The sequence below is a fragment of the Bos mutus genome, chromosome 5 (genome assembly GCF_027580195.1).
Source record: "Bos mutus isolate GX-2022 chromosome 5, NWIPB_WYAK_1.1, whole genome shotgun sequence".
Lineage (NCBI taxonomy): Eukaryota > Metazoa > Chordata > Mammalia > Artiodactyla > Bovidae > Bos > Bos mutus.
Window position 1 is genome coordinate 91,334,845 of NC_091621.1, and position 22,564 is coordinate 91,357,408.

At 37.0% G+C, this 22,564-nt stretch overlaps 1 protein-coding gene across 2 annotated transcripts in view; it reads right to left on the reverse strand.

The window, feature by feature from the left end:
- ITPR2 (inositol 1,4,5-trisphosphate receptor type 2) overlaps positions 1–22,564 on the reverse strand; it is a 584,772-nt gene that overhangs the window by 98,881 nt on the left and 463,327 nt on the right. For both annotated transcript variants that reach the window (XM_005902445.3, XM_070371231.1), the window contains 3 exons: positions 20,983–21,108; positions 10,929–11,104; positions 2,072–2,236 (listed from right to left, as the gene is read on the reverse strand). In XM_005902445.3, coding sequence (XP_005902507.2) covers positions 2,072–2,236; positions 10,929–11,104; positions 20,983–21,108 — 467 coding nt within the window. The remainder of the gene's footprint in view (positions 1–2,071; positions 2,237–10,928; positions 11,105–20,982; positions 21,109–22,564) is intronic.

Here is a 22,564-nt window from a genome sequence, read left to right on the forward strand (position 1 = left end):
TATGATGGTCAAATATAAAAACATATGTTTAACTATTTGCTATCTGTTTATCTCAAGAGGGAGCTACAACATTTAGAAATAAAGTCCATATTCTTCCATAAAGACAAATTAAGCAATGCTTATTCAGCTTCCAAATTATTGACCCAGCTTATTTAACTGATTTAAACATTTAGTTGACAGAAAGGAGATTTTTTCCTCAGTTGAACAGTGGCTGAAAGAAAAGGTCTGGCAAAATATCCAGTTCATTTCTGGATAGTTTCTGAAAGTTTCTAGTTTTCAGAAGCCGATGGGATGCTTGCTAAAAAATACATATTTTGGGACCCCATTCCATATGTATGGAATCAGAAGTTTGAGAAGGCAAAGGTATTGACATTAGACAGATGAATGGTTCCTTCTATTTCTGAAAGGAAAATCTAGAGTGTGGTTTTTATTACTGGTTAAAGGATGCCCGGGCATTTGTGGACATAACTGAGAGTGCATATTCATATATTTTTTAAATATAAAAATATTTAAAAATACATTGAAATACTATTTTAGCACTATATTCAATAAAATGTCCTTCTAGTACTCTAAACATGAAAATGAAATATATCCTTTTATAATCAACCCAATGAAGACAAATTAGCATCAGTGTTGTACAATTTGAAAGATGAAAGATGAGGAAAATGCAAAAAGAAAATAAGTTAACACAAATTAAAAGTAACATTACTACTAACAACTCATATAATAATTCAAATATACCCTTATTTTGTCAAAAACCTTTCCTTCAATAATGCAGAGTTACATACATCATTTCACATGCTTTTCATATTATTTCTTTAATGGGTCTTGATATTATTAGTCTCTCATACTATCCATTTTATAAACAGGGAGGTGTTTTTTATAAAAACACTGTCATAAATTTTACATATTACAGTCAGGAAAAGGTTCTGGGTATAACCTATTATATCATATATAATACATGATATAACTTGTTTATTAAATATCATAGGCAGATTTTTTTAAATGGAAGTTTTATGGTGAATCAGAGCAGAGAAGATATTCATTTGCATCCCTGGATTAGAAAAAAAAAATCTACTTTGATTGCTGAATACTAATCTAACTTAACTGCCTTGAATGTAATTTTGTATCCTTATGTTGATAAGGGACAAATCCACTCTTCACTGCGGCTCTTTCCATTGCTTTAGGGTAAATGAAAATGTAGCATCTTATTGAATCCTCCTACATGGCTGTTCTGGATAACAGGGCAGCAGGGGACTATGGATTTGCCTCTCATGATGGAAGCAAACCAGTCAAGATAATGTTTTTAGATCTTCAGCTTGTTCATTAGGAATTATTTTACTGGGTAGTGCTCTCCTCTGTACATCAGTTGTGAGCTAAAGATATAAAGAAATTGCTCTTATGGCATCATGATGCTAACCTGGTAATGCTCTACTGTTCAAAACATCATATACTTGTATTGACTCCTCTCCTGGCTTATGGCTAGAGAGCATATACATAGGAAGGAAAACTGATAATCAACAAAAAAACAAAACCAAAACCAAAATCCAACTTTAGAAAAAATCTGCAAGTCCATCCAATGAATAGACATATGTAAATAAGTTTAACAACAATGCCATGTTAAATCTGAAACTGTAAGACTGTCCTTAAAACAACTCACTGTCTTTTTGCTAACTGTTAGCTTTCCCTCTCAGTTTATTTATATGCCATTCTAAAGATAAACAAAATACTTGGGATTATAAATAAATACAATGAATTCAGTATCAAGAAAATAAATCCCTCTTCTTGGTCAAGAATCTCTAAGCTAATATGATGTGGCTAAAACCCAAAGCAGCCTGGGTCAAGAGCTGGGTCTCAGAGAGTACATAAAGAATCGCACCACCTATGTAGTATCTCAGAGAAAAAGACTAAAAATAATAATAATGCATGATTTTCCTAGGCAAGTCTAAAAATAACATAATTTGTCCTCAATGCCAGACTCTGCTTAAAAAAAACCAAAGAAAGAAGCATAAGAAGCAGCAGCATTGTGTATGTTTTTCAGCAGTGACTGTCCACATAGAGATGTACTCACCAGGAAGCTATAGAAGAATTCATGGACAAAGAGGCCCAGCATGCAAACCAGGACATACGCCACGTGGTAGAGAAAGGCCATATCCAGGATGACCGCTCGGTAGCCTCGGGTGAACGTACCCCGATTTCCAACAAAACTCACCAGAAACACTATTTTATTACAAAGCTAAAGGGAGGAAAAGATTCGATTTTATTGTCTTATTCATACTGGTGAAGCTCACAAAAACAGCAGGTCATTGACAAAACCTATTATTTGCAAAGTCTGTGGTTTTCTTTGATGATTTTCTCATTTTGCAATTTTTCAACACTGCTTACAAATCTACATGTAAACACCAGACAGACAAACCCTGTATTCTCTGCAATTCCAGGAAAAGGGAGCAAGAGTGATTAAGAGACGCAGCTCTGCAATCAAGACAGACCTGAATTTAAATCCTAGCTTTCCCACTACTATTATCTGATCCAGGCCATGCAACCGTAGGCCTTGCTTGTTTCTTCTCAAAAATTAGAATAAAGGAATTCCCACCTCAGAGAACTCTTCAAAGAATTAAATAATACGTAACGCATATGAAGTCCTTAGTACAATGACTTTTGAAATATTACTTATTATATCTTCCATATTAAAAGTAATACATGCAATGTTTTAATCATACTGTAAATGAAACAGAAAAATACATTTCCAGAAAGCAACCAGAGATTTGTCCTGGATTTTTTTATCCTGGATTTTCTCCACTGAATATTATTTTAAACAAGTAAGCAATTAAAATTATTTTTAAAAATTTACTCTGCATTCATAAAAATAAATATTTTTATCTATCTATATTAAAATAAATATAATACTTGCATGTATCTTCTAAGCTGTATGTATGGTAATTACTCAGTAAGCATTTTGGAGTGTGTATTATGCTTTGTATCATACAGAATATTTAATATTTAAGTTAAAACTACATTTAAAATTGCCTTCTGTGGCATAATTTTAGAATATAGAAATTTATACTGAGGTTTTGGGGCAATAACAATGACCCATGAAATGATTTCCAAAGAACACGGCTATCATAAACTGGGTGCCATCTCTTTGGTTCTAGAATCACTGCATTATTTATCAATGGAAAGACTAATTTTCCCATTTAGTTATCAAGGAAAGAATTACAGGTTTCAAAATTTCAGTTAGTTCTTTCAGATCATTTCTTGAGTCCTTAAAAATTTTCTAATGGCACCATATTTGTCTTTATGTGTCCAGACCTAACTTTAGGAAGACAGCTTGCTCTTTGCAACATCATAAATTTCTCAATGTATATGAAAAAAATTGTCTTATGGAATGATTATGAATAACATAAGAAGGAGAATAAACAACATTTTGGACAGAAGTAAAATTTGAGAAGTTGAAAAACCTTCCCTTCAACTTTCTGAAGTCCAAATCAATACAGATAAAATGAGAAAAGGCTTATCATTGCACCTTGTGAAGTTAACCAAACCAACAGCATGGCAAGTAAAAGTTTCAAACCTTTCCTAAGTGTGCTCCATGTTAATTAAATATCCTCTCAACAATCAACTTTATCAATTTCATCATCTTGCTAACAACCTGAATAGTGTCAAATGAAGTTTTACTTTACTGGTGTTACATCATCATATCTTGACATTACTATTAAATATAGCTACAGTATTAATGGATGTCTTTATGCTTACTATCCAAGAGCAAGTTTAATTCACTCACCCAAATCATTAATATGAAACAGAAATAAGGAGTTCAATAAAAATGAAATTAAAGATTTAAATTATGACTTTTCATAAGGATGAATGATATGCTGCACACAAATTATTTATATATTGTGTCTTTAAACTGAGTCATAAAAAGTCAGGCACGAAAACTATGTACACATCCTTTATACGAAGTAAAAGGGATATACTGAATTCAAGTTCTCAAAAAGAGCAACATATTTCACTTCTCAAATGATGCAAAAGCAAGGACACACTTCTGCCTGAAAGGGCCTCTGCCATTTTTGCATGAAAAATAAAGAGTAGCCTTATTGGTTTCAAGTTAATTCTTCTGAACTTTGACCTAAAGTTTGATGTTGATGGACATGCTCCTGTTCTCTTGATGGAATTGGTACTGGTAATGACAGCCACCTATTTCTGCACAGAACAGAAACAAGGAATTTGAGGTCTTTTTAAGTGTTTATACCATGAAGAAATAAGTACAAGTATAAATGATTTGGGTAGGAAAGAACTTGAACGCTGGTTTTTCTTGCCCATAACCTTGAAATTTGTGAACTAGTCTTACTGAGCATTTTCCATGAAAGCTGGGAATATTAGGGAATTAGGAATTCCCTGGGAATATTAGGGAATTAGGAATTCCCTAATATTAGGATATTAGGAATATTAGGGAAAGCTGGGAAATAAAGAAGTTACAAAAACACTCTCCTTCTTCATGTCATGACTTACTGGACACTAACTAGTCCTTCATTTATCAATACCATTATGTAGGCAATCATTGCTTCTATGGCAAGGGTCCATGTGGGCAACAATAAATGGGGAGTATGGGAACTGGGCAAGGCGGTTAAAAGGCCATCCTGAGAAAAACAAACATTGTATATTAACACATCTATGTGGAATCTAGAAGAATGGAATAGATGATCTTATTTGCAAAACAGAAACACAGAGATAGAGAACAAACATATGGACACCAAGGAGGGAAAGGGGGAGTGGGATGAATTGGGAGACTGGGACTGACGTGCATACACTATTGACGCTGCATAAAACAGATAACTAATGAGGACCTACTGTTTAGCTCAATCTGCAGTGACCTAAATGGGAAGGAAATCCAAAACAGAGGGCATATACATGAACACATAGCTGATTCACTTTGCGTACAGCAGAAACTAACACAACTCTGCAAAGCAACTATACTCCAATAAAAATTAATTTTAAAAAGGTCATCCTCTTTTGAACTGCTGTTGAAAGGACCTTTCAGTCAGCACACAAATGCCAATATAAATGATCATAAATATCCCATGTATTTTTTTGTTCTCTATTCTTCAAAGCTGCCCTTGATATATTGGGTTGACTGAAAAGTTTTGTTTGGGTTTTCCTGTAAGATCTTATGGAAAAACCCAAACAAACTTTTTAGCTAACCCAACATTTTTCATTGGAAGGACTGATGCTGAAGCTTAAGCTCCAGTAATTCAGCCACCTGATGTGAAGAGCTGATTCACTGGAAAAGACCCTGATGCTGGGAAAGATTGAGGGCAGGAGGAGAAGGGGGTGATAGAGGATGAGATGGTTGGATGTCATCATCAACTCAATGGACATGACTTTGAACAAACTCCAGGAGATAGTGAATGACAGGGAAGCCTAGCGTGCTGCAGTGTATGGGGTCACAAAGAGTCAGACACAACTTAGTGACTGAATAACAACAACAATATTTTCAATTAAGAATGGGGTAAATTATGTGAAGATTGGGAAGAAAAAGTGGTGGGTGAGGGAGAGAGAGAGTAGTAATGTAAGCTCTCTGTACAGCCTTTTAAAAGTGGCACATCATCCAAATGATTTATGAATGTCTTCTACAACAGCAAAATTAATGCTCATTTGTTAATTAATGTACACTAAAATAAGTTCATTAATTTTAACTAAGTAAATTAATTATACAGTATAGCAATAGTTTCACAGATACATTACATTTAATTGATATGTCTTTGCAAAACTTTTAACAGCACAGTATAGTGGAAAGACCCTGGCTTAGAAATTGGGCCATCTGGGTTCCAGTCTCTGTCATTAATTACTTTGGTAAATCCTCCTGGTCTCTATAGGATATGTATATACTTATTTCTAAAATGAAATGACTAGAAGGGAATAAGCCTGAACGTGCCTCATAGCTCTAGAATTCAAAGTGGTGTTCTTTAAATTTTGCTATTTTATGTGATCCCAGAAATTTCCGGCTGCCTTTATATTACCCTATTTGTTATTTGACTGTGTATTCCTGATCGGTAATTCCATCCCCATCTTACATTGTTCCTATTTATATCCTAGGAATAAATTATAGTAAAAGAAGACTGTCTACTGTTTATTGAAAAGCAAAACTAAACTTATTGTCTTGAACTATCAGTTCAGTTCAGTTCAGTTCAGTCACTCAGTTGTGTCTGACTCTTTGCGACTTCATGAATTGCAGCACGCCAGGCCTCCCTGTCCATTACCAACTCCTGGAGTTCACTCAAACTCATGTCCATCGAGTCGGTGATGCCATCCAGCCATCTCATCCTCTGTCGACCCCTTCTCCTCCTGCCCCCAATCCTTCCCAGCATCAGGGTCTTTTCCAATGAGTCAACTCTTTGCATGAGGTGGCCAAAGTACTGGAGTTTCAGCTTTAGCATCATTCCTTCCAAAGAAATCCCAGGGCTGATCTCCTTTTGAATGGACTGGTTGGATCTCCTTGCAGTCCAAGGGACTCTCAAGAGTCTTCTCCAACACCACAGTTCCAAAGCATCAATTCTTCGTCGTCTGATATTCAGTTGCATAGACAGAAAACTGCACCAGTGCTGGGAGAATACTATTAATAGCATGGGTTGAATTGAGTAAGAGACACTACTGTTTATACCACCCTTGTTTACTGTATTGTTTTGTTGACGATTTAAAAGTTTTCTTGGGCGATTTTGACTACATAATAATTTTGACTTTGACAACTGGGCTTATAGCCCAGTTGATAACTGGGCTTATGGTAATATAGCTATTTTACCATATATTCATCAACCATCAACTTTCTAACTCAAATATGAGATTATTTGATTCAAAAATTTCCATTTCAGTGATGTTACATGGGCAGGATAAGGTTGCCCATTTGTCAAAGCCTAAGGCAAAATTGTTATGTAGTCAAAATCACCCAAGAAAACTTTTAAATTGTCAACAAAGCAGTACAGTAAACAAGGGTGGTATAAACAGTAGTGTCTCTTACTAAATTCAACACATGCGATTCATAGTATTCTCCCAGCACTGGAGCAGTTTTCTGTCTCTGCAACTGAATATCAGAAGTAGGTTCCTCAGTGAGTATACTACAAGAAAAACACACAGAGTGTGAGAGTGTGTGTGTGTGTGTGTGAGACAAAGAGAGAGAAAAACGAAGAGAATAGGAATGTTTTGACTCAGAATACATATTTCACAGATATATACTGTATTATTATTATAAAAATGATCCAAAAATATGAATAATAAGAATTAATGGGATGGTTAAATAAATTAATTGGATGGTTAAATCGGAGAAGGCGATGGCACCCCACTCCAGTACTCTTGCCTGGAAAATCCCATGGATGGAGGAGCCTGGTAGGCTGCAGTCCATGGGGTCGCTCAGAGTCGGACAGGACTGAGCGACTTCACTTTCACTTTTCACCTTCACGCATTGGAGAAGGAAATGGCAACCCACTCCAGTATTCTTGCCTGGAGAATCCCAGGGACAGGGGAGCCTGGTGGGCTGCTGTCTATGGGGTCGTACAGAGTTGGACACGACTAAAGCAACTTAGTAGCAGTAGCAGTAAATAAATTATATGATATCCATACAACTGGAAATATTATCATTACTAAAATGAGATTTACAAATAAGTTTAATGGTATGAAAAAATATTAAGTTATCCCAAATTGTTAAAAACTGTTTATATTTGCCAAACTAATGTTAATTTCCAGTACCCATAGCTAAAAGTGTAATGCAGAGGGTGGGAAGAAAACTGTATTGGGTTATAAGATAGGCTTTTATAACAGAGAAAAACATTTGAATTTTTTAAGCATCTCAACTAGTGAGATAACTAACCCCTGTGACAAGACAAGAGAAGCTATCTGCAAACTAAATAAAACATTTTTTAGAACCTAGTAAAGATGAAGCATCATAATAAGCAGAAACTGATAATATGAAGCGCTCACAACACAGATCGAGGCTTTTCCTCCCACTTGATTCGTTTTCCAAAAAAAGGAACTTTCTGTATTTGCTTAAAACTGTGAAAGACAGAGTCAGAAACAAACAAGTTCCTGCGAACCAAAACACAAACACTTTAAGGATCATGACAGCAACATTCTACAATTAAATGCTACTTCACATATTAGGTACCCAGTAAACACTAGCCTTTATTGCTGTTTTATCATTATTACTGCTGCTGTTCTTTTTTAAATCTTCACACTAATCTCCTGAACTGATCTTCTCAAAAACCCATTTTACTGATGAAAAGAATGAAATTCTGAGGCATGCTATTTGCCTAAGGTCTGAAATTCTGATTCTCACTAAGTCTTGACTCTCAGGTAGACATTTTTTTCCTGTTTCTCATACCTATAACTTTAGTAATTACAGTTCCACGTGTTATACAACGCAACGTTTTAAGTGCAAATTAAGTTACTAAATATGTTAAGATCTAAGGTACAAACACGATTTTTTTTTTTTTTTCCCCCTACCTCCTAGGAAATGGTAAACCACAGATAGTTCCTGTAATGATCCTGTACGTTAAATGTTAAAATAAATGATATTCACTAAAACATTTCTATTTAACTGTATAATATCAAAACTATAGATAAAAACTCTATCAATATTTATCATATCAAAATTATAATTATTCCATTTAATTTGTCCCAAATGAAAGCTGATTATTTTTTTTTCAGTCAACATGCTCTAGATAGGCAGATAATAATGCATTATTTAGGGGTTGTGCAAATAAGTGTTTTATGCTCTGAATGCTTCAGAGTACCCACAGATTGACAAAGTTAATAAGAAAGTTTTATCTCCAGGTAGATTTCTTCTCATGAAGAAATTAAAGTATAAAACTTGTCAGTCAAACAAACAGTCATTTCTTATATTGGAACTATTTTCACCAAACTAGGCAGAAGTTATCTTTTTATCCTGTCTCCCGAGGGGGAAAATATTCCTAATGGTTTCGGTTTTACCAATAGACTATAAAATGTTATTCCTATTTCTTTATATATTCGTGAAACTTCTGGATGACAAGAACATAAACCCTCTATTGGAGACCCAATATATGCTGTTATTTTGGGTCAAACTCTGTCTAGCTATTATTTCACTGATCAAATTTGAATTTTCTCACTTGGATTAATGTCTTATTGAGAATCAGCTATTACTTTATGCATATTATTTGCTTCTTCAAATAATAGGGTTCAATAGTCACTGTGTTTTTTAAAGAAAAAATAATAAGCTGGAAGTAGTAATAGGCTTAGAAAAAATCAGACAAAGCCATGAAGATTCCTTAACTCACCTGCTAGAAATATTGCAAAATTAGCTTATTTCCAAAGCACAAAAAGTACAAGTTCAATTCATGTAAACCATTTTTGAATATTTAAGTACTAGGTATTAAGGTAAAGTAAAATGGGGCAAGGATTGAGGTGGACAGGATTATATCTATGAATGTGACAACCTCTGCCCTCAAGAAACTTATAGAAAAATATATTTGGTACTTTACAGAATTTTTACTGATAAACTCTTTGTATGTATAGTATACTTCACTTTATTCACAATGATTGCAGAATAATTGGTAATATGGTGACCTGAATGTTCTAGTTTAATATATATAAACATATAAATATATCTGTCATATCAGTTCAGTTTAGTTCAGTCATTCTGTCCTGTCTGACTCTTTGCGACCCCATGGACTATAGCATGCCAGGTCAGACAGAAAGTATATCTGTCATATACATATATGTATATATGTATCCACCACATATATATGTACGTATCTGTCATATATATCACGTTCAATTTTCGAAGAATTATAATAGAGATCACAAACATAGATTTGGCCATACTAGCTCAGCTTTATAATTCTCAAAACTTCAGTTGATTATTTCATTTATTCATTTTCAATATATATTTGCCACATTTTTTATGGCGAGGCACTGTAATTGTGTAAGAATACAAAGATAATCTTTCACCCATTCATCTACTCACTCATTACTTAATTTACTTAAGAAACATTTGTTGAGTACCAATCATGTTCCAGACTTTGAATGATTACTCATTCTTCTTAAGAACTTACGTAGAAGGGGAGATACCAGATACAGATACACAGACACCAGAATATAGGACATTATGCTAGAAATGCAGTTAAAAGTATAGAAAGTGCTTAGGCATGCAGTGGACATATTAGCAAGATTTATTTGCCTACATGGCAACTTGTTCTTTCATCAACCTGGTGATTTATTGTTTCTTAATATCCCTTTTCATCTGTGCCACACAGAAAGTTGTTTCGTCCCTTTAAAATTTTATCACTTGGGCAAAATTACTGCTATCTGCAATAGTAGTCTGGCTTACTTATCCTAAACTTACCTAGTAAGGTTGTGAAATGTGCTCCCTTGTTCTAATATTTTAAAATACAGCGAAAAAAAACACTTAATCTCATCTATGTCTTTCACAAGTTAATAGGTGGTGTTCACATTAAAAAGGCCCAATTTCCTATTTTCTCTTGTAGCGATCCTTTTCCTTTGGTCATTTTATAAAAGATACTCACTTCTAAAATTCTACTGAATATAATTTAATCTTTCTTGGATGATTTAGAAGTTACTTTAGAATGTTAACAGTCATTCGGAGTCATTTTTGTCAATAGCTGCCCATATAGGATGCCGAAAGCATTAAAATTGGATTGGGTTAAATTGAGTGCAGAACTGGGTCATGCCCCAAATGCTACCATCCTAAATATATAAAATTTTCACTTGCCATTTTTTCTTTCTCTAAAAAGTCAGTGAAGAAGGTACACATTAAACTCAATTTAATTTGGATTCACAATAAATTAGAATTTATTTACAGAGTTAAAGCATAGAGTTATGCTTTTATATTTAGTACACTTTTAATTAATCTAAAACAGTACAAAACTAAATAAAGTACTTACATTTGCTGCACCAAGAAGTATTAATGTAGGCCCAAGACCTATTGTATATATTGATCTGAGCATTACTGACACAAGAAATGGCCGAATACCCACAGGCTTGGAGAAGAAAAACAGCATAGATGTGCAGATTGCCACTGCTATCCAAAGCAGAATTGAGAACATCGGTGAAAGAGTACCTGTAAAATGTGGAAGGAGTTTATTTTTACTAAGAACAGAACTGGAACATGTTAAATCATTTGCCACTCTATTTTATATATTATATATATATATGAAACTCCAATACTTTGGCCACCTGATGTGAAGAACTGACTCATTGGAAAAGACCCTGATGCAGGGAAAGATTGAAGGCAGGAGAAGAAGGGGACAACAGAGGATGAGATGGTTGGATGGCATCAGCAACTTGATGGACATGAGTCTGAGCAAGCTCCAGGAGTTGGTGATGGACAGGGAAGCCTGATGTGGTGCAGTTCACGGGGTCACAAAGAGTTGGACATGACTGAGGGACAGAACTGAACCAATTTCATATAATAGAGCAAGACAAGTTGTAAAACACTGAATTTCAAAGTAACCCACTCTACATTCAGAAAACTAAGATCATGGCATCCGGTCCCATCGCTTCATGGAAAATAGATGGGGAAACAATGGAAACAGTGACAGACTATTTTGGGGGGCTCCAAAATCACTGCAGATGGTGACTGCAGCCATGAAATTAAAAGATGCTTGCTCTTTGGAAGAAAAGCTATGATCAACCTAGACAGCATATTAAAGAGCAGAGACATTACTTCAAAAAAGGTCCGTCTAGTCAAAGCTATGGTTTTTCCAGTAGTCAGTATGGATCTGAGAGTTGGACTATAAAGAAAGTTGAGCACTGAAGAATTGATGCTTTTGAACTGTGGTGTTGGAGAAGACTCATGAGAGTCCCTTGGATTGCAAGGAGATCCAACCAGTCCATCCTAAAGGAGATCAGTCCTGAATATTCATTGGAAGGACTGATGCTGAAGCTGAAACTCCAATACTTTGGCCACCCGATGCGAAGAACTGACTCATTGAAAAAGACCCTGTTGCTGGGAAAGATTGAAGGCGCAAAGAGAAGGGAACAACAGAGGATGAGATGGTTGGATGGCATCACCGACGCGATGGACATGAGTTTGAGTAGGCTCTGGGAGTTGGTGATGGACATGGAAGCCTGGTGTGCTGCAGTCCATGGGTTCACAGAGTTGGACACAACTGAGTGACTGAACTGAATACACTGTATATTTAGAGGAGATGTCTTTGTACACATTATTCATTATTTGTTGTACTCAGACACTCAGTGGTGTCTGACTCTTCATGATCTTATAGAATGTAGCCCCCTCCCACCCCCAGCTCCTCTGTCCATGGGATTTTCCAGGCAAGAATACTGGAGTAGATTGCCATTTCCTCCTCCAGGGGATCTTCTGGACTTAGGGATTGAACCACCATCTCTTAAGTCTCCTGAGTTGGCAGGTGGATTCTTTACCACAAGCACCACCTACATTTCCAGAAAGCTTGTGATGAATCCCAGGCTGCTAAAATACTCACTAGTCAATGCTCCTTACATTAGTTCTGAAACTTGTGTGTCTTTCTTTCCAGAGGGAGTCATGCTAGATGCTTTGGATAGGGATTTCTCATTTTGGAAATCTTAATTCAAAATGCATGATTAATGGCCATCAACTATTCAGCTAAATCAAATGGAATCAGGCCCTGAACTCGTACCTTGTCCTGTTTTATTATAATCAAGTTTTTATATTATATTAAAGAATTCAGAATGCACACTCTCTACTTTTTAATGAAACAGACCTAAGCTTTAACTGTTAAAACACACAAGTGCGTTTATGTGTATGAATGCATAGGTATATGTGTGTGTTTTTCAACTTCTAAAAATAATGTTCAGCTATTTACTTCATCAGAAAACAAAACTCCAAATGTTTCAAAACTAAACTCCATTGCAACAAAAGTTTCTTTAGAAATGGCCCCAGAAGGGGTTTATAAATACATTTCCTTTTTTAAAAAGGACAATTTATTAATGTTTGCACTGACATGTGTATTCAAGGAATCCCCCTCTGATGGTCAAGCGATGCTATATTTGCAGAAGTAAATTAAGGGGGAACACTCTTGGCCTGATTTAGGCTGATGAAGTCAGAGGGGAGATGACAAAACAGGGATTTTCCACTCGTTCAGGTAAGTCATTTGGAATCAAGCAATGAACTCATGTCTTGTCCTGTTAAATTATTATCAAGTTCTTAAGGTGGCTTAGGGGTAAAGAATCTGCCTGCCAATGCAGGAGACACGGGTTCAATTCCTGATGCAGGAAGATCCCACGTGCCTCTGAGCTACTAGGCCCTTGTGCCTCAACTATTGAGTCTGTGCTCTAGAGTCTGGGAGTCCAAGTGCTGCAACCACTGAAGGACTCTTTGCAACCTGTGTGCTCTGCAAGAGCAGAAGCCACCACAGTGAGAAGCTCTCTCACTGCAGTGAAGAGTAGCCCCTGCTCGCCACAACTAGAGAAAGCCTGTGAGCAGCAATGGAGGCCCAGCACAGCCAAAAATAAATAAATAAAGTTTAAAAAGTGTTTTTAAGTTATAGATTCAGAATGTAAAATATCCATTTTTTAATGAAACACACCTAAACTTTCACTGTTAAAACACATAAGTGTATTTATATATATGTGTGTGTGAAAGTAAAAGTGTTAGTTGCTTAGTCGTGTCCGACTCTGCAACCCCGTGGGCATGGCAGGCTCCTCTGTTCATGGAATTCTCCAGACAAGAATACTGAAGTGGGTAGCCATTCCCTCCTCTGGGGGATCTTCCTGAGCCAGGGATCAAACCCAAGTCTCTTCCATCTCCTGCGTTGGCAGGCAGGTTCTTTAGTGCCACCTGGGAAGCACCAATTATTTGTTGACTACAAATAGAAACATAACCTGTGAGCTCGTTTTGAGTAAGTCCATCTCTAGTTATAAATTCCCCAAGTTGTGGAGCTTCACTCTTAAGTTTTGTAAAACTGCCAACATCTTTGCACACTTAACTCTCATCCAATCGCTAGATTCTTCGGTATAATTCATAAGCAACGTCTTGGTGTGACATTCTTATTTTAAAAGTCCCAACTTTGGCACTGACAGTCACGCTGTGCATGGTCACTAATGCCTGAGAAGCTAACCACAACTTGACCACCCTTTCTCAGACAGGACCTGGCTTGCTGAGATTTCCTCTTGATCCAATGAGAAATTATAACCATGAACTTAAAACTGGACATTTGATCCCTTTGTAGAGAGAACTCAAACAGTGTCTAGCTTAGTACCCTGCTGCTGCTGCTGCTGCTGCTAAGTTGCTTCAGTTGTGTCTGACTCTGTGCGACCCCATAGATGGCAGCCCACCAGGCTTCTGCATATAGTTTAATGTTAAGTATGTATTTGTGAAGGGTAAATAAATTTAAAAGTTACTTAAATGGCTATTTACACTATTTTCAATTGACAACAATTTGTAATTATATTTTGTAAGAATGATCATATTGGTTTTTAGCTGAAGATTTGATCTTCAGCTAGAAAAATAAACTGAAATCCTCTGACAAACTTTAGAAAACAGTAGACTGTCAAAGCCATTTTTTAATCCATTAATGGTGGAAAGAGGGGACTGTCTTCTTGATGTTTGTATTAATTTTCTATAATGATCGTGCCTTATTTTATAATAGAAAAAAATTTAAGAATTCACTTTATACATTTTAAAATATTAGAGTATAACACTTGTCCGTAATAAAAGAAAATTCAAACAGAAACACTGGAGACTTCAATTCTACTCTCCTATCTACTTCACACTGACTTGTTTTAAGTTTACTTATAGCAGGGGTTCCCAATCCCTGGGCCACAAACCAGTACTGAGCGAGTGAAGCTTCATCTGTATTTACAGCCACTCTCCATAGCTCACATGCCATGGTCTAGGGAAAAACTGTCTTCTATGAAACTGGTCCCTGGTGCCAAAAAGTTGTGTGTGCATGCTAAGTTGCTTCAGTCATGTCCAAATCTTTGCAACCCCAAGGACTGTAGCCCACTAGGTTCCTCTGTCCATGGGATTCTCCAGGCAGGAATACTGGAGTGGGTTGCCATGCTTTCCTCCAGGGAATCTTCCCAACTTGGGAATCAAACTATTTCTCCTGAACTGCAGGAAGATTCCTTAGCTGTGAGGCATCAGGGAAGCCAAAAAGGTTGGGTACTGCTAACTTATAAAACACGCTGCATCTTACTCCCCTCTCTCCACTCCTCAGCCTCAAGCAGAGACTTGTAAGAATTTCCTATTTCCCCCTTCTCAATCTGGCTAATGCAAATTAGACAAATCTATGGGTGTTCTTTACTACTGTGTCTCATTCCCTTCTTCATCCTTTAACTAGACTATAAGCTCCTTGAGGACAAGGTCAGTTTTCCCAGTGTTTGTATCTCTAGGGTCGACCACAGTGTCTGGCATCCAGCCACACTCTATCAGTGGTTGCTATTAAGGTGAATGAATTAAAATCACCTTGAAGATTTATTTCCTTTAACACAAAGCACTTGAGGGAAAAAGAATGACATTCCAAATTTGAACACAGTATTTTTAAAAAATCACATGCTAAATGGATATGCTGCTGCTGCTGCTGCTAAGTCTCTTCAGTCGTGTCCGACTCTGTGCAACCCCATAGACGGCAGCCCACCAGGCTCCCCGTCCCTGGGATTCTCCAGGCAAGAACACTGGAGTGGGTTGCCATTTCCTTCTCCAATGCATGAAAGTGAAAAGTGAAAGTGAAGTCGCTCAGTCGTGTCTGACTCCTAGAGACCCCATGGACTGCAGTCTACCAGGCTCCTCCGTCCATTGGATTTTCCAGGCAAGAGTACTGGAGTGGGGTGCCATTGCCTTCTTCGGCTAAATGGATTAAAGAAGGCACAGTTCTCTGCTAACCCCTCTGCCTTTGCCAAACTGGGCAGGGATGGTTGGCATGGCAATGTTCAAATTCTGAGTGGACATCTAGGAGATTCCCTAGCATCGATAGCTGTGGCTTCAGTCACAACCAGCATGACCTCATTCCCTAACTTTGGCAAAAGTTTCATTTTTAGAGAAGCACATTTTAAGCATATAAACTAATCAACCAAACAAGGAAACCCACACCAAAACCCACACCAATAGGCCCTGGATTCTTGAAGGCATTCAAAGAAAGCTCTGCAAAGCCTGACTACGGAAGGAGATTATTTGCAGTAGGGGTTGGGAGGGTGGACGTATTACAAGCTGGTACTCTGAGAATCACCTTCCACTAAGTATCTCCCTTTTATTATCGTACGCTACTACCCTGGTTGAAGGCAGACACTGTTCCCTCAGTTAATATTATAACCTAAGCATGAACCAGATATCTGGACACAAGTGATTCCCACAAACTCACTGTGTGTTCAGGCTGGAAAATACCCTTGGAGACAGCATACACAGCCCATTCCCCCCGCTGCCAGCCTCTGTCCTCACCTGACACATAAGCCAAAGTGACTCCAGAGCAGCTTGTATTAGGATCTGGGGTTGGAAAAGGTGGCCTGTTTGGACCACAGGTCTTTTTTTCTGGCTCAGGATTCACCAGGTGATTTTGTGATCAACTTCTACCCAGAATCCAGGAACCTCAGAGCTGGATGGAATCCTCATATTTACTTATTTTTTCTTTTTTAACTTTTTATTTTAGAACTTTTTCTGACTAATGTTACAGTTGCAAATATAATACAAAATTCTCATTGTCTCTTTACCTGGCTTCCCCAAATATTGACACCTTACATAATCACACAACAATGATCAATGTCCAGAAATTAATATGATATATTACATTAATAGAGTTAGACCATAAAGAAGGCTGAGCACCACAGAACTGATGTTTTCAAATTGTGGTGCTGGAGAAGACTGTTCAGAGTCCCTGGACTGCAAGGAGATCAAACCAGTCAATCCAAAAGGAAATCAACCCTGAATATTCATTGGAAGGACTGATGCTGAAGCTGAAGCTCCAATACTTTGGCTACTTGATGTCAAGAGCTGACTCACGGAAAAGACTCTGATGATGGAAAAGATTGAAGACAACAGGAGAAGGGGACAGCAGAGGATGGGATGGTTAGATACCATCACTGACTCTATGGACATGAATTTGAATAAACCCCAGAAGATAGTGGAGGACAGAGGAGCCTGGAGTGCTGCAGTCCATGGAGTCACAGAGTTGGACACTTAGTGACTGAACAGCAACCGCTTTAATCTACAGACCTCTATTCCAAGTTCATGAACTGCACAAATATGTCTTCTTTTCTGAACCAGGATCACACATCACATTTAGCTGTCATGTCTCTTAGTCTCTTTTAATTCCTCAGCACTCCTTTGACTTCACAAGCTTCAAGAGTACTGGCCAATTATTTTGTAGAATATTTCTCATTCTGGATTTGTCTGAAATTTCCTCACTTTACGCGTTTTTGTCCAAGATGCCATATCCTTATCAGCACATCATGTCAAGAGGCATCTGATGTTGCTGTCTCTTCACTGGTGACATTAACACTGATCACATAATTAAAGTGATTTCTCCACTTTAAAGTCACTCTCTTTCATAATAAGTATATTATGGGGAAATACTTTGACTACATCAATATCCTGTTTCTCATTATACTTTCTCATCTAACACTTCTCTATTAATTTTAGCATCCAGTGATGGTTATTGCTATTATATGGTATTTGCCAAACAGCAACATTCTATTTCTATTACTCTTCCTACACTGATTAACAGGAATACTATTGTAAGGAAGAGCTTTCTCCTCTACCAGGAGGATTCCCGGATTCTTATTTTATTCTGTGGGTTATTATGTATTACTGTAACCATTTTTATCTCAAAATTTCCACAGACTTGGCCACTGGGAGACCTTTCAAGTTGAATCCTGTGTTCTTTGACACATTCCCATTATTTTCTGTAGCACTTTTTAGAAGGAATCTTAATGATCAACTAATTCATCTTTAAATCATCTCAAAGCATCCCAGCCAAGGAGTCATCCAGTCTGTGCTTGACAAAATCCACCGTTAGAGACTTGCATGTCCAGCACAGAATTTACCTTCTCCAGCCAGTTCTGATGGCCAAGTATAGTAATCAGTCTTAACTTTGCTTTCTCAGCCTTCCCAGCTATGCACAGCATGTAACTGAAGGTTAGAGGCTCAGCTAATCCTGATCAAAACTGTAACCTTATTCATGGAGCTATAATTAAATAACTCATCTAGAACTGTAATCAGATTATCCAAATATAACCTTGGGGTTCCATACTGCCAAAATGGCAGCTCATGCTTTCCCTTCCCCCTTAGTGCCATACCCACACCCAGATACTTAGGAGTGAGCCTCCACCTTGGTTACTGCTGTTCACCTCTATTCAGTCCCATCTGAAGAGTACAGTGCACACCTGCACCTGAAGAGGACATACCTCGTCTTCCTGCCTTGTCTTTGTTGGTCTTATTTCTTTCTGCTTCCCTGGTGGCTCAGAGGTTAAAGTGTCTGCCTGCAATGCAGGAGACCTGGGTTCAACTCCTGGGTCGGGAAGATCTTCTGGAGAAGGAAATGGCAACCCACTCCAGTATTCTTGCCTGGTGAATTCCATGGACAGAGGAGCCTGGCAGGCTAAGTCTATGGGGTCTATTTCTTTCTGAGGCTGGAGCCTCATTCCCAGTTTTACCAATATATGTGGTTTCAAGTTCTTGTTCAAGGACCAGTTGTATTAGTAACACCTCCAGAAACTTGTTAAAAAGTATGTATTTCCAGACTCCCGAATTACTGGTCAAATCTTCCAAAGCCTCAAGTTCTTCATCCAGAAGGATGAAGTACTTACTTTATAGAACTGTCAGGAAGATTACATGGAATTATGTATGCATTGTGCTTAGCACTTTGCCTGATCCAATTTAAACAGTAAACAATAACAGTTGCTATTATCATCATTAGCAATACTGTTACAACTGTTATTAGGCAAATATGAAAAAATATATCAGATGCTTTACTTTCTCCTGAATGAGTAAAGTGTAGATGTACAGAGGGGTACCTGTGCCCATCGCCATCATATTTAACGTATAATAGGTAGCAGAACAGGCTATATACTTTGGCTCTGGTGGTCTTGTAAGGTATATGATGGAATAGAACTTAGGGAAGATGATGCCCCTGTATAAAGGGGCACCTGTTATTGACACGCTTCTAACCTAATCATCCTGCAGAAAAGTCTGAGAGCACAAACAAATGCTTTAACCATCTAGTCTTAGATCTGCCGTTCTCTGGGCTTCCATCTCTTTATGTGTCAATGATGATTTGATATTAGATAATTTCCAGAACTGCTTCTATATCTAAGACTTTATGCTCTATTTACCCGGATGCTACAATCTAGTTAGCATTCCTTATGCAGATGATACTAATTTATCATTTCAGGCTGGACTTCTCTCCTTAGGAAAGTTAGGTTCTTTTGTGCCAAGAGGGCTATCATCACTAAATGAGACTAAACACAGTGAAGAGAGCTGTTTCCACTTCCTGCTGTATTTACAACTTCCCCACAATGGACGGCCAAATATTTGCTATGTTTTCATTGCTTTTTTAACTCACACATCTACTTCCTTGTCAAATATCCTTTTATTAGCACTGGCGTACCTTCTAAAAAAAATCAAACCTTTCTATAACTACTCAGATTATACCCAAAGGCTAGAACTTTACTATCTGCCATCTGTAACAGACCTTAGAAATAGCAAATTACTTCTGCACTCCCATTTCCCTTCCTGCTCACTCCTCTTCCTACTCACATCTGAAATAGGTTTAAATATCTCTTGCTCTTCTCTTACCCTCATTTCCACTGAGCTTCCCTTTGTAGTATTAATATTCATCTTGTAACAACAACAGCTAAGCTTTATCAAATGATTAGTAGTAGTAGTGTTAATCGCTCAGTCGTGTCTGACTCTTTGTGACCCCATGGACTACAGGTCACCAGGCTCCTCTGTCCAGGAAGTTCTCCAGGCAACAATACTGGAGTGGGTTGCCATTTCCTTCTCCAGGGGATCTCCCAACCTCAATTGAACCTGTGTTTCCTGCATTACAAGCAGATTCTTTACTGTCTGAGCCACCAGGGAAGCCCAGATAAAATGTAAGTGCTATGTAAATAGTTGAAGATGAGTGGCAAATTCAAGTTTTATTTTTTGGTATATTATTACTAGTTGCTATTCTTAATGCTTTACCTACAACATCTCATTAAATTCTCACATAATCCTATAAACTGATGAGATACAAAAGCATCTTGTGGTTATTATTTGCTGCTATCTCTCATCCTGTCCTCTGAGCCATTCTTTCAATGCCCCTTCCAAAGTTATCTACCTGATTGTATCCCAATCAGGATACAGATTGTGACATATTCTCCCACGTTCTTTTGCCAGATTTAAAGAAAACTTAATTTCCACAGCCTTTAGTGTATCCTCCTTCTATTTTCCGTTTCACTTAACATGGGATAATTTTTCTTGTCTTTGCTTTCGCATGTATCAGCAGTTTGATAATATTAACTTCATGGTCAATATCCTTTGTGCTCTATTATTATAATCTGCCTTATGCTATACATTTAAAATTATTTTTCAAATTATCTGCATGCTCACTGTAGAATCCTTAGACAATACCAAAAGCAAAGAAAAGAGAGTAAAATAGAGATTCTACTACTTAAGATAATCACAATCAACATTTTGGCATACATCTCTCACTTTCCCATGTATTTATAAGATTGAGATGATACATAAAATGCTTTTGCTCACAAAGTAAGGTAGAAATATTTTTCTTGCCTTATTTATCAATACAGCTCTGCTGTATATGAACTTCTTGAAAAATATTTATATTGACCATCATTTTCTGCCTATTCTACTTACAATAATTCTGTTTCCAGTGAATAGAGAAAAGCTATTTAACAAGAATGAAATTGTTGTAACTGGGAAGGTCTAAATAGTTGAGGCATGCATCAAAAGTATTGTTTTTAGACTCTAAGATACTTATCATTTAAAGACAGACAAGCACTTGCCTTCATCTCCATCGTCCCCAAATGGGTAGAAGAGAGCCACAGCTAAGTTGATGAACACAGCCAGGTTGAAGGAGATGCTCCCCCAAAGAGAAATATGCCTTGAGAACCAGAACAGGGCAGGATTACCTAGTAAGAAAGAGGCACGGTGGGACAGAACAGAAAATGAATTTTGATTTCAATACCAGAGCCCTACTGAAATAACATCTTTCTAAGTGCATTTTTGCAAACTACTATAAAAGCATATATAAACAAACATTTAATGCAACTTATTTTAGAATATTTATCATCAATACCATAAAGGAGTTTTCCATTTGATTCCTTCTTTTCTTTAGCCAGTTTACACCTAAGGTATTGTAGAAGGGTGAGTAATTCTGCAACTGCTAATTCTGGCCAGAAAAGATGACTCTGGGTTAATTCTCTTTACTATATCCCTAGAGCAGGTTGAGGGAAGGCAGTTTAGCAGTCACCTGGAGCCCCTTTTAATGGAATGGTATACATTGTTGTGTAATTTAGTAATATCAATTAACTGGTCTCACTCCCCTGTCTTAAAGTAAAATAACACCCTTACCCTTTGCACAGATGTATCTCTGGTGAAAGTTTCAAATCACAGTCACAGTTACCTGAAACTCTGAAACTTAATAGCATGGCACAGCACTGCTTACTGGGAACTAGTGATTTATAATATTACCTAAGATTTAAACCTTTATGCTTCCCAAGAAGTTGTTGGGTTTGCAACAGCAAAAGTAAGTGAAAGATACAACAAAAACTACCAATAAGTGGGAGAGGTTTTGCTGAATATTTTCAGAAATGGGATTCTGTATCTGCCACCAGAAATGAATTGATAGATGCATCTACCGAATAAAATTTACATAAGCCAAAACTCAGTTTCTTTCACCTCTCCTAAAAAACTGAACAGACGAGTCATGCATACAAGTTTGTCACACAACATATTCAGGTCTTGTCCACTGTCTAACTTTTAATTGTTTAACATTAGATTTAAAATATTAAGAGTCAATTGAGGAGAAAAGCCATCTCAATTTTCAAATAGAAATTTTAAGCTTTTCAAAGTATGTTCTGTGAATTCCAATCTCAAGTCTGCTGCTCACTTATAAACTAGACTTCCCTTCAGTACATCTTGTTTTCTTTCTCTTGGAATAGAGCACTCCAACAACACTGGAGTAGGCCATGATTAGCTACGGCATTTAGTTGACTAATGTATCATAAATTGTAAGCATTTGCATTCTCATCGCTCCTGAATTAGGAGTCCTCATTTTAAAAAGCAGAATATTAAGACAAAATTAGAAGATGTTGATACATACATTTGTAACAACAAATCCATCAACTGAATTAGATTCTGTCTAAAACCTCATCATAAGCTACTTCCAAATTTTAAAAGTAAACTGTATATTGGAAATTATTTTAAGGGTTTTTTTTTTTCTTTACAAATGACAAAATATTTACCTCAAAAACACAGACCCCACAAGCACTAGCTCATTATCCAATTTACTTTTTGTCAGGAATAAAAGGAATGATTTTCAAATTGAGTTTCTGTTATGTACTATGAATACCTAAGTTTCTCTGA